Source organism: Phocoena phocoena, chromosome 20 (genome assembly GCF_963924675.1).
Source record: "Phocoena phocoena chromosome 20, mPhoPho1.1, whole genome shotgun sequence".
NCBI lineage: Eukaryota > Metazoa > Chordata > Mammalia > Artiodactyla > Phocoenidae > Phocoena > Phocoena phocoena.
Window position 1 is genome coordinate 1,499,310 of NC_089238.1, and position 17,939 is coordinate 1,517,248.

Here is a 17,939-nt window from a genome sequence, read left to right on the forward strand (position 1 = left end):
CTACATGGAGTATTTCATCTGAGCTTCATAGTAATCAAGGAACTCATTTTACAGGGCAAATTATTCAGTCAATCTGTAAAACTTGGCCTTTTATTTCCCCCCCAGTATTTCCACTGCCTCTATAATTCACAGTCCTCCGGGCTAGTGGAACTTACATATAGAGCCATTAAGGCTCAGTTGGCTAACAAGACATGGAAACAACCTAAATGTCCATCGACAGAAGAATGGATAAAAAAGGTGTACATATATACAATAGAATACTAGTCAGCCATAAAAAAGAATGAAATAATGCCATTTATAGCAACATGGATGGAACTAGAGATTATCATACTAAGTAAGTCAGAAAGAGAAAGACAAATACCATATGATATCACTTTTATGTGGAATCTAAAATATGACACAAATGAACTTATGTATAAAAACAGAAACAGACTCACAGACATAGAGAACAGACTTGTGGTTGCCATGGGGGAGAAGGGGTTAGGGAGGGATGGATTGGGGGTTTGGGATTAGCAGATGCAAACTATTATACAATATATATTGAATAGAATGGATAAACAACAAGGTCCTACTGTGTAGCACAGGGAACTACATCCTGTGATAAACCATAATGGAAAACAATGTGAAAAAGAATATATATATATATATATATATATATATATATATATATATATATATAACTGAATCACTTTGCTGTTCAGCAGAAATTAATACAACATTGTAAATCAAGTATATTTCAATAATAATAATTTTAAAAAGACTTAATTGGCTAAACTAGTTGAATCTTTTAATCTACCATGGCCGGAAGCCCTGCCCCTGGTATTGCTCAGCCTAAGGTCTACCCCCTTTGGTAAGCACCGACTTTCTTCCTTTGAAATAATTATGGGAAGAACAATGAAAATATATAATGCACTACATAAGCCCAATGTGGTTAAAGGAGACCTCTTAACATATTGCCAAGAATTAACTAAAAACATTAAAGCTTCATGCTTACTAGTACTAGAATCTTTTATAAGCGAGTAACCTTTAAAAAAAAAAGAGTTCCCAGGAGACAAAGACATTAAAGAAAATAATTTACAACCAGGTGATTATATTTATTGGAAAAGACGCCTCCCTGGAGATGCTTTGAAACCTCAATGGAAAGAGGTTGTTAATCAGGTATTAACAGGTTGTTCACTAAGCCATGTGCAGCAAAACCTTTGGTGTTCAATCATGGAGTCACGTTTCTCATTTTTAAAAGGCTACCAATCCTGAGTGGACCTCCCAACCCATTGATGACCTTCGTCAGAACAAGAAAAACTTCCCTGGGTCAGAAGCAGATGACATCTGAGTTGACAGCTCATCACAAGATTCGAGACCAGGCCTGTAACCCCAACTTTGTTGATAGTTTCAGACTGTTTTTCTTTTTGTTAACTGAGGTACCTATACACTTGACTTTGTCACACTGAGGGTCAATAAGCCTTTTTACCCCTTCCTCATGTTTTCTTTAATCCTGATAATCCTAATATTGGAATTATTCATCTGTCATAAAATCTTTACCTTGAGGAATGACAAATTGAAATTGTAATGGTGTAATCATACTCAGGTATACAAAATGGAGTTGAGCAGCCATTGAGGATCAGATCTCAGACACATCCCGGCATCACTGAGAATTTGAACTTTCTTTGAATTGTACCAAACCCAAGGACACCATCAGCCATATTTAGAATACCCAGAAGCTTCACCCTTTTGGTCTAAAATTTCCCCTTGTAACTCTGCAACCATTTTGGACCCCAACCAATCCTTGTTAACAAGCAGCCTTATTTCTTGCTTGCTCCAATTATAATTCCTGACAGACAACTATGTAACTCACTATGGCCTTGCAGTTTTTGCCTTCTATTTTAACCTTTCTCTATTTTGTAGTATAGTAGAATACAATTCACATGCTCCTTGACTCTGTGTGTCCTGGACTAAATACATTTTGGGGGGCGGGAGATGGCTTGCGGGATCTTGGTTCCCTGACAAGGGATTGAACTCGCACCCTTGGCAGTGAAAGGGCAGAGTCCTAAACACTGGACTGCCAGGGAATTCCCTCCTGGACTACATTCTTAACAAACCCCAAATAAATGCCTTTTTATTTCAATCAGGTCTGTTTCTGAAATTTCAGTTTAAAGAAGGAAGAAGTAAAACTCACTATTTGCAGATGGCATGACACTGTATATATAGAAACCCCAAAAACTCCACCAAAGAACTGTTAGAGCTAAGTGAATTGACTAAAATTGCAGAATACAAAATTAGTACACAGAAATCTGTTGTATTTCTGTACACTAATAATGAACTGTCATAGAAATGAAGAAAATAATCCCATTTACAGCTGCATCAAAAAGAATAAAATATCTAGTAATAAATTTAACCAAGGAGGTGAAAGACTTCTAGTTTAAAAACTATAAGACACTGAGGAAATAAATTGAAGATGACACAAACAAATGGGAAGATGTACCATGCTCATGGATTGGAATAATTGAAATCATGAAAATATACATACTACTCAACCTAAAGACTCAGTGCAATCCCTATCAAAATACCAATGACATTTTTCACCAGAACTAGAACAAATATTTCTAAAATTTGTATGGAACTACAAAAGACCCCAAATACCCAAAGCAGTCTTGAGACAGAAGAGCAAAGCTGGAGGTATCATGCACCCAGACTTGAAACCATACTACAAAGCTATCATAATCAAAACAGTATGGTCTTGTCACAAAACCAGACACATAGATCAATGGAACAGAGTAAAAAGTCCAGAAGTAAACCCACAGTCATATGGTCAATTTATCTATGACAAAGGAGGCAAGAGTGTACAATTGGGAAAGGACAGTTGCCTCAATAAATGGTGGTGGGAAAACTAGGTAGCTACACGTGAAAGAATAAAACTAGGGGGCTTCCCTGGTGGTACACTGGTTAAGAATCTGCCTGCCAATGCAGGGGACACAGGTCTGAGCCCTGGTCTGGGAAGATCCCACATGCCGTGGAGCAACTAAGCCCGTGCACCACAACTACAGAGTCTGCGCTCTAGAGCCTGTGAGCCACAACTACTGAGCCCATGTGCCATAACTACTAAAGCCCGTGTGCCTAGAGCCTGTGCTCTGCAACAAGAGAAGTCACCACAGTGAAAAGCCTGCGCACTGCAACGAAGAGTAGCCCCCACTTGACGGAACTAAAGAAAGCCCACGTGCAGAAATGAAGACCCAACACAGCCATAAATAAATAAATAAATAAATTTATTTTAAAAAAAGAATAAAACTAGACCACTTACACCACATACAAAAATAAACTCAAAATGGATTAAGGACTTAAATTTTTTTTCTTTTTTTTTTTCTGGTATGCAGGGCTCTCACTGTTGTGGCCTCTCCCGTTGTGGAGCACAGGCTCCGGATGCGCAGGGTCAGTGGCCATGGCTCACGGGCCCAGCCGCTCCGCGGCATGCGGGATCCTCCCAGACCGGGGCACGAACCCGTGTCCCCTGCATCAGTAGGCAGACTCTCAACCACTGCGCCACCAGGGAAGCCCCAAGGACTTAACTTTAAGACCCCAAAACCATAAAACTCTTTAGAAGAAAACATAGGCAGTAACCTCTTTGACATCAGTCTTAGTAATATTTTTTTGGATGTTCCTCAGGCAATGGCAATAGAAGCAAAAATAAATAAGTGGGATCACATTAAACTAAATAGCTTTTGCACAGCAAAGGAAACCACCAACAAAATGAAAAGGCAGCCTACTGAATGGGGGAAGATATTTTCCAATGATATATCCAATAAGGGGTTGATAATCCAAAATATATACAGAACTCATACAACTCTATATTTAAAATAATTTTTTTTTTAAACGGGCTAAGAAGCAGAATAGACATTTTTCCGAAGAAGACATACAGATGGCCAACAGGCACATGAAAATGTGCTCAACTTCATTAATCATGATAGAAATGCAAATCAAAACCACAATGAGATACCACCTCACGCATGTCAGAATGGCTTATCAAAAAGAAACAACAGGACTTCCTAGTGGTGCAGTGGTTAAGAATCTGCCTGCCAATGCAGGGGACATGGGTTCAAGCCCTGATCCGGGAAGATCCCACATGCCGTGGAGCAACTAAGCCCATGCGCCTCAACTACTGAGCCTGTGCTCTAGAGCCTGTGAGCCACAACTACTGAAGCCCATGTGCCTAGAGCCCACGCTCCACAACAAGAGAAGCCACAGCAATGAGAAGCCCACACATGGCAACAAAGAGTAGCCCCCACTCACCACAACTAGAGAAAGCCTGCATGCAGCAATAAAGACCCAATGCAGCCAAAAATAAATAAGTAAAATAAATTTTTTTAAAAGGAAACAAGTGTTGACCAGAATGTGGAGAAAAGGGAACCCTCAAACACTGTTGATGGGGATGTAAATTGGCCCAGCCACTGTGGAAAACAGTATGGAGGTTCCTCAAAAAACTAAAAATAGAACTATCAATGGTTGAACAATTACACTTCAGTTTATTTGAAGAAAACAAAAACACTAATTTGAAAAGACATATGCACCCCTATGTTCATTGCAGCATTGTTTACAATAGCCAAGATATCGACAGGACCTAAGTTTATCAATAGATGAATGGATAAAGATGTGGTATGTATGTGTGTTTGTAGCTATGTATAACACACACAATGGAATATCACTCAGCCATAAAAAATCGTGCCATTTGCAACAACATGGATGGACCTGGAGGGTGTTATGTTAAATGAAATAAGTCAGAGAAAGAAATACTATATGATTTTACCTCTATGTTGGATCTAAAAAACAAAACAAATGAACAAATAAAACAGAAACAGATTCATAGATACAGAGAACAAACTCATGGTTACAAGAGGGGAGGGGGCTGAAGGGTTGGACAAAATAGGTGAAGCAGTTTACAAGGTAGAAACTTCCAGATATAAAATGAGTGTCATGAGGATGTAATTTGCACATAGGAAATATAGTCAATAATATTGTAACCAGTGCTCAAACATAGTAACTGGTCTTACTGAGGTGATCATTTCATAAGGCACAAAAATAATGAATCAATGTTATACACCTGAACCTAATATAAAGGTAAAAAAATAATGAATGAATGCAACAAAAAAGAAACCTCTCACAAATTTTCTTTTGTTGAGTGTTTTTTTTCTATTCAGCTCAAAATACTTTTTCCAGTGTGTTTTTTGTTTTATTTTGGTTTTGTTTTTTTAATTGGTGTGTGTGTGAGGAGAGAGAGATGGAGAGGAGAGGGAAATCAAACTAATACAGAAGGGATCTTCTTTTATCTTATATAATGCTTCTACAAAAGTGCTATTGCAAATGTCATGCCTCTTTGTCCCTTATAAAATACTTCCCCGCACATTGTGAACTGCTCTATGCACTTTTATTCATTGTTACATTGGTGTTTCTCTCTAGTGAAATAAGTCAAGAAAATAAATATATAACGTTTGGGAAGGAATAAAGACTTTATCACTAACCACCTTAATTATTTCCTCAAATTTCATCTACACCTGACTCCTACTATGGAGACCCAATTTACTATTGCAATGCTTCCCTACTCCCTATACTTTTCTTCACCTCTATGTGGTTCTTCTTTTCTCTTTCCCTAAGACCTATTATTACCGTCTAAGATACTATGTAATTTAACAACTTAGCACATTGCTTGTTGTGTGTTTCCCTTAACCAGAATGCAATTTCCATGAGGATGCATTTTTTTTACTTATTATGTTCTGTGCACTCATATATATCTAGGAATGTGCCTGACAAGGTACGCAATGAATATATGTTGAAGCACTGAACAAACATGAAAACCGGAAGTTCCTGTTCATTTGTAACATTGTTTGCTATTTTTTCCGACACTGCTCATTCCTGTCTCACCCAATCAGTTTCAATACCTTCAAGGGTTCTCAGGAATGGAAAGAAATCATATTTTGGATTCAAACGCTGAATTGACTAAGAAAGATGGATAGGATGTGCTCAGTTTTTTTCTTTCTTCTCTCAACTATTAGATTTCAGTGTCTTCTGCTCCTTTTCCATTAGGATTTTTATTTCAAAAATAATTTCTTCCCTATCTGTTCTGCTCTCCTGTTAAGATATCTTTATTAATCACTTTTAATAGCTTTCAGTGGTTGCATAACTCACAAATGTTTTCCAGAAATGATCTCAAATCCCTTTGCAGACACTATTACTGCAATTACAGATGAAGTGATTAATCACCTTCCAGCAAAAAGATGAGATCATGGCATTTCAAAACATTTACCCAGGGTTCAGAATCCCCCCCTTTCCACACCTGCAGCCACTGTTCTCACAGCAAACAATTGGGTTAGTAGATTTCTTTTTTTTTTTCCTCCAGATAGGTTTCACATTCTCTTAAGGAATGTATTTCAGGAAATCTATGAAGATTATAGATTCATAGATTAAGAAATAATTAGGCGGGACTTCCCTTGATGGCACAGTGGTCGAGAATCCGCCTGTCAATGCAGGGGACATGGGTTTAATCCCTGGTCTGGGAAGATCCCACATGCAGTGGAGCAACTAAGCCCGTGTGCCACAACTACTGAGCCTGCACTCTAGAGCCCTCAAACCACAACTACTGAGCCCGCATGCCTAGAGCCCATGCTCTGCAACAAGAGAAGCCATCACAATGAGTAGATCCCACATACCATGGAGCAGCTAAGCCCGTGCGCCACGACTATTGAGCCTGTGCTCTAGAGCCTATGAGTCACAACTACTGAAGCCTGAATGCCTAGAGCCCGTGCTTGGCAACAAGAGAAGCCACCACAATGAGAAGCCTGTGCACCGCAACGAAGAGTAGCCCCTGCTCGCCAACTAGAGAAAGCCTATGCACAGCAACAAAGACCTGACACAGCCAAAAATAAATAAATAAGCATTTTAAAAAATAATTAGGCTTTCTGAGGTTGAAATATAAAAAAACTTAGAGAGACAGATAGCAGACAAACAGACAAAAACAGGAAAGGAAAGACATTTGTTAAGGGAACAAGGGGCTATCACCACACTTGTCCACCTGCTTCAGGGCTGCTGGAGATTTTCGGTTCTCCTGTTATCAACCCTCTATGAAAACATCTCTCACTTATCCCTAGTAAGCACACTGAACCTCACAGGTTTCACTCTAAAGATTTCTTCCTACAAGCATGTGATGAGCAGTAAGACAGGGAAGATGGGTTCCCAGATGCTGAGTTTGAGAATGATAGCTGCTGCTATGCAAAAGTGCTTTTGGTGGTGTTCCTATGTTTTGCAAAGGGGGGAGGGGCATGTATTGTTAGCCAAAGTCTAGTATGTTTCTAAATTTCTCTCAGTTGTAAAAGTTAACATTCATTCTCATTCAGAGAAAATAAAGTCTCATTTATTTTGCGTTTATAGAAACAAATTTTATGTGAAGAAAAACATGTTACCAAACCAGGTCCGTTTGCCCAATGTGCAGCAAGCCAAATACTGAGATGTGGAGGTTTGCAGCAGAGAAAGGGCTTATTTTTATTTGTACAAGGCAGCCAAGTGAGGAGACTGGAGAACAAACACCAAATACACATTTCGGGAGATGGGGAACTTGGGCCATTTATGGGTGAAGAGTGTAGTGTGGTCAGTGGTATAGGGAAGGTGATTGGAGGCAGGAAAAGGTGAAATAATCATCGTTCTGTGCAGGCACAATGGAGCTACATGCTTTCAGGGACACGTGCAAATTCAGGAAGAGTTGGTATGAAACGTTTGGGGGAATTTGGGGCTGTAAAGTTGAAGGTCATTTATCAGACAACCAAGTCTATTCTGTGCATACTTGGTTTGGCCACATTGGTTTCATCTATTTTCAGCCACTTTTGTTGTGTTACAAGCCAAGGTGTTTTCAACTAGCTGCTCCATTATCTCCTGTTCTGTCAGACAAGTTCAAGAATTTCTGTTAGTCACCAATTTCTGTTAACCCTATGGGGCACGGCTTCAGGATGGGTTTTTTAACCCTATAGGGAACAGTTTCAATACCCCATCTTTTTTTTTTTAACTTTATTTGTTTATACAGCAGGTTCTTATTAGTCATCAATTTTATACACATCAGTGTATACATGTCAATCTCAATCGCCCAGTTCATCCCACCACCCCCACCCCCTGCCTTTTGATCATTACTCAGTCTTAAGGGAAGAGGGGCAAAGACTACTCTGGCTACTTCCTGCAGAAGAGGCATAGGCCTGATATGGGCTTGAGGAATGAAACTGTTTCTTATTTGATTGCAAATACTTATGATTCTCTAGATGAGGCCAAGGCTTTGGTTCTGGGCCTTTATGTTCATATGGGTTGGGGTTTGGGGCTTAAACATATGAGACAAAACAGCAAGTAGAGTTCTTGACAAGAAGGAATATAAATCCTAGCAAGCATAAAACAACACCACCTAATTAAGTAATCCCTCTAATATAGACCTTATTCCTGATGGGATCCATGAGTATATATTTCCTAAGAGATTGGATCCAGGAAAATAGTCCTGGAAACCAGTTTGGACCCAGTACTTCTGGGATATTTGCTGTAGCCGGTAGTCTGTTGCCTGATTTTGTCTATATGAGTTTCCACTTCAGCTTAGGCATTAATGTATACATGACAAGAGGTATTAGCACTAGCACAAACTTCACCCTGTTCAGCTAGTATATAATCTGGAGCTATACAATTATCTAGGACTACTTTGGCTAATGAGTCAGCTTTTTCCCAGAGTACATCTGAAGTTTTTTTTTTTAATTCATAATCATAGTGAAGTTCAGGATGGCCAAAACACTCATGACAGGCACAACCAAGGGGTCAGCATGATTACATACAGAAAAAGGTTTTAGATGACTTAGCCAACATCTGGAAAGATTGCCTGTTTTTCCCAATGTTTGAGAAATCCTAATTATTCTTCCAAACCTGGAAGGATAAAATCACAGAGGAAATATAGCAAAAGAAAAGAACACTCATTCTGGTGATCTAGTGAGCTAATTATTTGTTGCTTTGCCTTGGGGCATTACCTTCTGAAGAATTTTACTTTGCCAAAGTCATCACTGTAGCCATCCCACTAGGAGCATAGATATCCCCACAAAGATTTAGAGTTCCTCAGTCATAAATGTCAGGCATGCAGTAGGTTAACAGTACTATAAAGCCAGCAGACAATCCTATTGACTGAACAAGAGCTTTGGTACCATTCACCTTAATTTCTTTTTTAAAAATATTTTATTTATTTTATTTACTTGGCTGTGTTGGGTCTTAGTTGCAGCACATGGGATCTTTCATTGTGGTGCGTGGGCTCAGCAGTTGCAGCACACGGGCTGTCTAGTTGTGGCGAATGGGCTTTAGAGTGCGCGGGCTTAGTTGGCCCATGGCATGTGGGATCTTAGTTCCCCGACCAGGGATCGAACCCACGTCCCTTGCATTGGAAGGCAGATTCTTAACCACCGGACCACCAGGGAAGTCCCTCACCTTAATTTCTTTCTCGTAACTTCCTTCCGAAAGCAACTTAAGATCTGTAGTGGTTCATTGCCCATTCAGAGAAGTCAGTATCGGGGATCTGGAACCAGCCAGGATTTGGATGATATTGGTCATGGTTTTCTTCAACAGCATGGTTTCTGTTCCCTGTGTCGTTCCTTATGAGGTCTGGCCTAGCAAATATGGACTGGTCTTCTGGATGTTTAGTTTTCCAGTGTTTCAGTAGGACCCAGTCTCCAGGACGAGTTGCAGGGGAACATTTGTGGGAAATATTAACCTGCTGGAGGCAAACTTATATATAGCAGTTAGATTGGTGCCCATTAATTGTACAGACCTGAAAGTGTCTAGTTTCTTAATTCGAGTTCCTTCCAGATTTCCTAAACCATTTCTGGAACATAGAAACTGTCTCCCATGCAATATTTAAGGCCCTTTCAGCCTTGCCAAAAAAGATTTCACTTTTTGCAGTACAGGGAAGAGGAGGTGCAGGGCTGACTGAAGGGCATTACCCGACTCCTCTGCTGAGGATGGAACCCCTGGACAGCAGCTGTAAGTCTGGCTGAGGATGGAAGCCCTGGACAACAGCTCTAAGTCTGAAAACCAAGACAGCACAGAAATTCTTGCTGTGGCCATGTACACCAGAATATGGAGATACCTGAGGGTAGTTAATTTCAAAGTTTGAAGTGACATATTTATGCTTAGGATAGAATATGTCCCATAAAATGTTACAGGGAAGACAGAGACTGACTAAACAGAAATGATGGGGACTATTTAAATAAATTATTACAGGGCCCAGTGTTTGTAATTACACGTGTGCCAACGACAGAATGAAGGTCAAGGACCATATTTGTTACGGTATTTTTTTTGTTTCTCAAACTTTTAACATGTCAAACTGTAGTACCACATATATTAGGCTTCCATTTTATTTTTTGTTTTACTGAAGGTATTTCAAGGGTCTCAATAGGCCTTGTGATTTTCTGTTGGATTTTGCATAACTTGGTGGTTTTCAGGAACACATACAATGCATTGCTGTAGAACTGACTCTGTGAAGTTTTCTCCAGGATATATACATACATATATATATATACACATACATATATATATAGAGAGAGAGAGAGAGAATGTACAATATTATATGTTTCAGGTGTACAACATAGTGATTCACAATTTTTAAAGGTTATACTCCATTTATAGTTATTATAAAATATTGGCTATATTCTCTCTTGTACAATATATCCTTGTAGCTTATTTATTTTATACATAGTAGTTTGTACCTCTTAATCCCCCATCCCTATTTTACCCCACCCTCTTCCTTCCAGTAACCATTAGTTTGTTCTCTTTATCTGTAAGACTGTTTTTTGTCTTATTCACTAGTTTATTTTTTATATTCTATATATGAGTGATATCATACAGTATTTGTCTTTCTCTGTCTTGTTTCACTTAGCATAATGTTCTCCAAGTCCATCCGTCTTGATGCAAATGGTAAATGTTCATTCATATTTATGGCTGAGTAGTATTCCATTGTGTGTGTGTGTGTGTGTGTGTGTGTGTATACACACACACACACACACCCCCCACATCTTTACCCATTCATCTCTTGATGGACACTTAGATGGCTTCCATATCTTGGTAATTGTAAATAATGCTGCTATGAATATTGGGGTGCATGTGTCTTTCTGAATTAGTGTTTTTGGTTTTTTTCAGATATATACCCAGGAGTAGAATTGCTGGATCGTATGGTAGTTCTATGTTTAGTTTTTTTGAGAAACCATCATACTATTTCCCACAGTGACTGCAACAATTTACATTCTCACCAACAGTGTCAAGAGTTCCCTTACCAGGATGTATTCTTAAGTGAAAAATCTATGGTCCAGAACAGTGTATAACAGTGTATATATACCATGTTTTTTGAGTCAAGTAGAAGAGTATAAATATAGGGACAGAGATTTAACAGATTGGAAGGACAGGAACAAAAGTGATGAAATTTCCTTGTGTTGTACTTTTGAGTTTGTACAAATTTAAGTATTTCCCATAAAGTTTAAACAAACAATGCTCAATCAAAATGGAATTTAAAAATCCATAACATCAAAAGTAAAATGGAAGAAAAATTGAGAGAGATTGTGTGTTGCCTTGATGGTATATCCAGGATAAAGAAAGTGGCTTAACCCAGAGGGATATCAACTATACCCCAATATAAAATAAAACTTAAAAAAAAAAAGAGGGATAAAACCACACACCTGAGTACAACTAGAGGAATCTGAATAAGATCAGGTGATAGTATCAACGTCAATATCATTGTTGTGATATAATATAGTCTTACTATTGGGGAAACTGGGTAAAGTACACACAGGATCTGATTCCTTCCCTTCCCTTTCCCTTCCTTTGTCCTCTCCTTTCTGTGCCACAAGGTGTGCAGGATCTCAGTTCCCCAACCCGGGATTGAACCTGGGTCACAGCAGTGAAAGCACCAAATCCTAACCACTAGACCACCAGGGAACTCCCTCTCTGCATTCTTACCCTTGCATGTGAATCACTGATTTTCACAATAAATACTTCAATTAAAAAATCCAAGGGAGGGAATTCCCTGGTGGTCCAGTGGTTAAGGGGTGTTCTCTGAGATCTTATCAAATATTTCTATGAAGTTGTCACTTCTGTCTGGAGAGATCCTCACCAATTGTGAAGTGTTGCTTCCCTGGGATGCGGACTTTGTAAGGGAGGAGGAGTGTAGTGTATCAATATCATTATTCAGTTTAACTTTATACACCAGTGGGTTCATTCAAAATATTCATAGTAAACATTATTTTTATAATACTATTTAAGGTTGAAGTAAAAAATATCACGTGTGATGAAAATAGGTTACAAAACTAGAAAATGAAGCAAAATAAGGGACAAAACAAAGAACCAGAAATCTTGATAAGAATCACAAGATGAAGTTAAATAACAAAAACTTATGCCAGTAGAATTTCCCGTGGGAATTTGGGAGTGTGCATAAATCTGAGTCTAACAACCATGACATTGCTTAGGTTGTGGATCAGTCCACTCTTAATGACCTCCAGTGAGTCACAGGTAGTAATGATTGACAACTTCCCCTGATCATAGAGGTTCTGCAGAGACACAGGAAGGGTCTAAATTAAATGCCCTGTTCTCACTGAGCGCAGGGTGACTCCATTCTTCTAAGAGGATCTCTGGTCCAAATTTTTATTTTCTGTTTAAGAAAATTATCTTATAAATGGGACATGTCATTGAGATGAAATCACAATAAGGCAAAGATGATAGAGATAGATATATAGATGGTAGACATATAGGTGGATGATAGACATACAGATGACAGAAGAATGGATCCATTTTTATAGGTGAGGAATGGAAGCCAAGGCCCTGGGAGGGTAGAGAGTGTTGATTACTATGATAAAGAGAACATCCAAGTACTTGAGATGCAATGAACAGCCTTTCACCAAGGATAAAAATTTAGAGACACATCATTCAAGTCTCCATGACACAACATGCCCCTCATCAGCAGATACGACAGACACTAGGCATCTACTCAGAGTAGGAGCTCATCTTCTTCATCTTATTACTCACAACCTACCTTATCATGAAGCCTCTACAGTGAACCGTTTATGATCAGTGTGTTTAGTGAGAAGCCAGTGAAACAAGTTTCAAAACAATGCAACTGAGGAGAGAGGGGAACTGTCAGGCACTCCTGATGCACGTTGATGCAGGGCAACATGCCTCTGGTTTCCTCAGCAAATGCCTTTCCTGTTTTTATGGCTTTGTTCTTATGTCTGTCTATATCTATATATATAACCTATATAAGGTTGTTCCTTTTTTATTGTCCTGACCTCAGGAAGTGAAATTTATTTTAGAGTTAATTTCCAGTTTTCTGACAAAAATGTTTTCTAAGAATCAGATACCTGAAGAGATACTTACCAAATGTGTATTTGCTCCCATAACAAGGATGCCATGGCAGCATCTGAGTGTGCAATGGGGACACGTAAGCCTGAGATAAAGGTTTAGAACCCCACAATGTCATCTGCTCCTTGGAAGTGATTACATCACCTGTAAGTGCACTGACAGTGTCTGCATATGGAGAGGAGACAAACTCAGAAAAACATTTCAGACTGTGTAATTATCCAGAGCTATTAAAAATACTTAGGGTTTCCCTGGTGGCGCAGTGGTTAAGAATCGGCCTGCCAATGCAGGGGACATGGGTTTGAGCCCTGGTCCGGGAAGATCCCACATGCCACGGAGCAACTAAGCCCATGCGCTACAACTACTGAAGCCCACGCACCTAGAGCCCTTGCTCCACAACAAGAGAAGCCATCCCAAAGAGAAGCCTGCACACTGCAACAAAGAGTAGCTCCCACTAGCTACAACTAGAGAAAGCTCACACACAGCAACGAAGACCCAAAGCAGCCAAAAAGAAATAAATAAACTAAAAAAAAAATAATAATAAAAGTGCTTAATGAGATAGATATCCATGAGGACTGGCAGAAATTGATGGTGGAAAACTGGTTTTTGAAATAATCAAAATCCCACTGGAATGTGAGGGAAAAAAAAATACACACACACACCTGACATCTAATAAGTGAGAGAAGGAAACCACTAAAATGTCTACTGGGGATTTTTTAGTAGATTTAAAGGCTTTTCACAAAACATAATTTCTTCCTATAACTCAGAGCATTCATGGTAGTAAAACTGAAGGAAAAAGCAGGGTGAGGAGAATTAGAAAGTACACCCACAGTTGTGCAAATGAATGTTAAATGTGCATTATCATTTTGTTCCATATTTTAAGATGTCAGTAGGTACCACATGGGGGACTTGCCCGGCGTTCTAGTGGTTAACACTCTGCACTTCCATTTCAGGGGGCAAGGATTTGATCCCTGGTCCAGGAGCTAAGACCCCACATGCCACACAGTAAGGCCAAAAATAAAAAAGTACCATATGTGTTTCAGACATGTTTCTAGGAATACAGAATGTATCACTGCACAACATGTAAATACATATTTTCCTACTGGAACTTACTCTGTATTTGACAGAAAAATAAAATAAGCGGTTCTTCTATGATATTAAGTTGCATAGCGTAATAGAAGGTGATGGGTCCTAAGGAAGTAAGGTCAGCGAATGGGTGATGAAACAATTATGAGTTTACGATGGGTTGAGGCACTAAAATGAGTGTCCATATTTGGATTCATAGTGAAGATGAAAACTGAGGATATATTTTAGGTGGTTTCTTCCTTTCCAATTGCTACATATTCATTATTTTGCCGTTTTTTTTTTTTTTCGTATTGAATGAAATTGGAACTCCAGGATGATACTGAATAAGAGAACAATGAGCAGCTGCCCTCCTTTTATTCTAATGGCAATAGTTTAATAATGGTTCAAAGGTATAGTATTTCTAATAACTCTTTCTAGATGTTGTAGGATTAAGAAGGCTCACTTCTATCCGTAGTTTGATATCTCTCTTAGTGTACTAGCACTGAACATTTCACAAAGAAAAATTTTTAAATTATCATTCACAATATTATCAGATTTAGAAAATACATATGCAAGACCTATAAAAAGAAATCTAAAAACATTTCCATCCAAAATTAAATAAGATCTACATAAAAGGAGATGTATCATGTTTATGGATTGGGACACTCAGTATTTCTTTCTAAATTAAAGATTAGGAGAATTCCCTGGAGGTCCAGTGGTTAGGACTCAGCGCTTTCACTGCCCTGGCCTGGGTTCAACTGCTGATCAGGCAACTAAGATCCCATAAGCTGCACGGAACAGCCAAAAAATAAAAATAAAAATAAATTGAAGACTAAATGCAAGCCCAGTGAAACTCCTAGTAGGATTTTTTGTGCTGTATAAGCTGAAAAGTGAATTCTAAACTTCATATGGAAAAGCAAAGAACCAAGAAAGGCTATAATGACTGAAAAAAAGAAAGTCAAAGGAGTATACAACCTTGATTTCAAGACATACTATAAAAACAAATTAGTTAATACATGAAAATACTGGCATAAATAAAGTAGATAAATGCAACAGAATAGAAATTCCAGAAATAAACATATACATAAATGATTGACCTTCGATGAAGATACTAAAGCAATTCAGGGGAAAAGGTATAATCTTTTAAATCAGTATCACTGCAGCAATGGGGTGTCTATATTTTAAAAAATAACTCCCACAATTAATTGAAAATGATTCCTTTGCATCAATAAAAACCCTAAACCATAAAAGTTACAGGAGGAAAAGGTAAAAAGTATAAGAATGGACAAATTAGACTACACTAAAATTAAGAACTTTTTCTCTGGAAAAGTAATTGAAAAGACAAGACCAATTCTGGAAGAAAGTATTGCTAAGTATTTCCATTAGAGGACCTTAATCAATAATTCATGAAGAAATGTCAAAACTCAGTAATTAGAACAACAAATCAAATGAATAGAAATTTCAATAACAACATATGGCTGGAAATTAACACATGGAAGACCACTCAGCATCATGTCATTAGGGAAATGCAAATTAAAATCACTTGATACCACTATACACCTACGATGTCACAAAAATTAGAAACCCTGCACATACCAAGTGTTGGTAAGAATGGAAAGAATGGGAACTTGGGTTCTGGTGTTTCTGGCAAGACTGTAAAAGGATACTACCACTTTAAAAAGTTTGACTGGGGCTTCCCTGGTGGCGCAGTGGTTGGGAGTCTGCCTGCCGATGCAGGAGACACGGGTTCATGCCCCTGTACAGGAGGATCCCACATGCCGCTTAGTGGCTGGGCCTGTGAGCCATGGCCACTGAGCCTGAGAATCCGGAGCCTGTGCTCCGCAACGGGAGAGGCCACAACAGTGAGAGGGCCCTGTACCACACACACATAAAAAAGTTTGACTGACCCCACATAAGTTAAACGTTCACCTACTCTACAACACAGGAGTTGTGGTGCTAGATATTAACTCAAGTGAAGGAACACATAAGTCCAGAAGACATTTCTCCAGTGTGAACTTTCCTCTTTTTTATGAGCTTGGAGCTACATACAAAGAACTACACTCATAAGGCCTTTCTCCAGTGTGGATTCTCTGGTGGACAATAAGACTTGTTCTGTAACTGTAAGGCTTCCCACATTCATTGCACTGAAAAGGCTTTACTCCAGTGTGGATTCTCTGGTGGACAACAAGACTTGTTTTGTTACTGTAGGGCTTCCCACATTCACTGCACTGAAAAGGCTTTGCTCTAGTGTGGACATTTCGGTGGCTAACAAGTGTATTCTTCAGCTTGAAGGCTTTCCCACATTCATTACACTCATAGGGTCTTTCTCCAGTGTGGATTCTCTTGTGCTCAGCAAGTCTGATTTTCCTCTTGAAAGCTTTCCCACATTCACTGCACTCATAATGCCTTTGTGCAGTGTGAACATTCTGGTGTTTATTGAGGGCAAAGCTGCTTATAAAGAAGTTCCCACATTTCTTACACCCATAAACTTTTTCTCCATTGTGAATTCTCTGGTGTACAATAAGACTTTTTTTGTTGACATAGGCTTTCCCACACTCACTGCACATGTGAGGCCTTTCTCCAGTATGGGTTCTCTGGTGGATAATAAGACTGGTTTTATAACTGAAGGACTTCCCACATTCGGTACACTTAAAAGGCTTTTCTCCAGTATGGATCCTCTGGTGCACAAGAAGTTTATTTCTGTAAAGGAAGAGCTTCCCACATTCACTGCATTTATGAGGTTTCTCTCCAGTGTGGACCTTTTGGTGCTGGACAAGTGAATCCTTGCGGGCATAGGCTTTCCCACATTCATTACACTCATAGGGTCTTTCTCCAGTGTGGACTCTTTGGTGCTGAACAAGTTTACATTTGTAGATGAAGACTTTCCCACATTTACCACAATCAAAAGGCTTTTCTCCTGTGTGAACTCTACGATGATGAGAAAGACCTCCCCTGAGTCTGAAGAATTTGCCGCACTCACTGCACCCATAAGGTTTTTCTCCAGTGTGAACTCTCAGGTGCTCCATGAATTTATACTTTTTACTGAAGGCTTTTCCACATTCGCTGCACTCGTAATGCCCTTGTCCAGGGCGAGAGACCTCCCTGCTCTCCCTGCTTCTACCTGGATGCTGTCCATCGTGAGAGGGCTGGTGCTGGGGAAAGCCCAAGCTGCCTAAGAAAGCCTTCTCAATCTCTCCGCATGTGAACATATTGTCGGGTAAAAAGACTTTGCAGCTCGTCACAAGCAAGGCCCCATTCTCTTCGCTTCTGAGGTGTTTCTCTCCACTGGGCTGCTTCTGGTGCTGTTGTAGGTGAGAAGTGAACATTTTCCCAGAAGCCCCAGAAGAGGACGGTTTCAGCCCAGGATGCACTCCTTGGTGCTCAGCCAGGTACAAAACATATTTCTCTACCAGGGCACCCATATCTGAAGTAAGAGTCTTCAGGATAGATAGGTCTGGATTTGGATTCCTGTCTTGTGTCACTTGTTC

The 17,939-nt window shown here is 39.3% G+C and overlaps 1 protein-coding gene across 1 annotated transcript; it reads right to left on the reverse strand.

The window, feature by feature from the left end:
* Positions 1 to 16,478: 16,478 nt before the first annotated feature.
* On the reverse strand, positions 16,479 to 17,660 carry LOC136140883 (zinc finger protein 419-like). Its single transcript, XM_065899029.1, has 2 exons — positions 17,017 to 17,660; positions 16,479 to 16,857 (listed from the first exon to the last, which is right to left on the reverse strand). Exons 1-2 carry the CDS (start codon positions 17,658 to 17,660, stop codon positions 16,479 to 16,481), a joined length of 1,023 nt encoding a protein of 340 aa, XP_065755101.1.
* Positions 17,661 to 17,939: the final 279 nt, after the last annotated feature.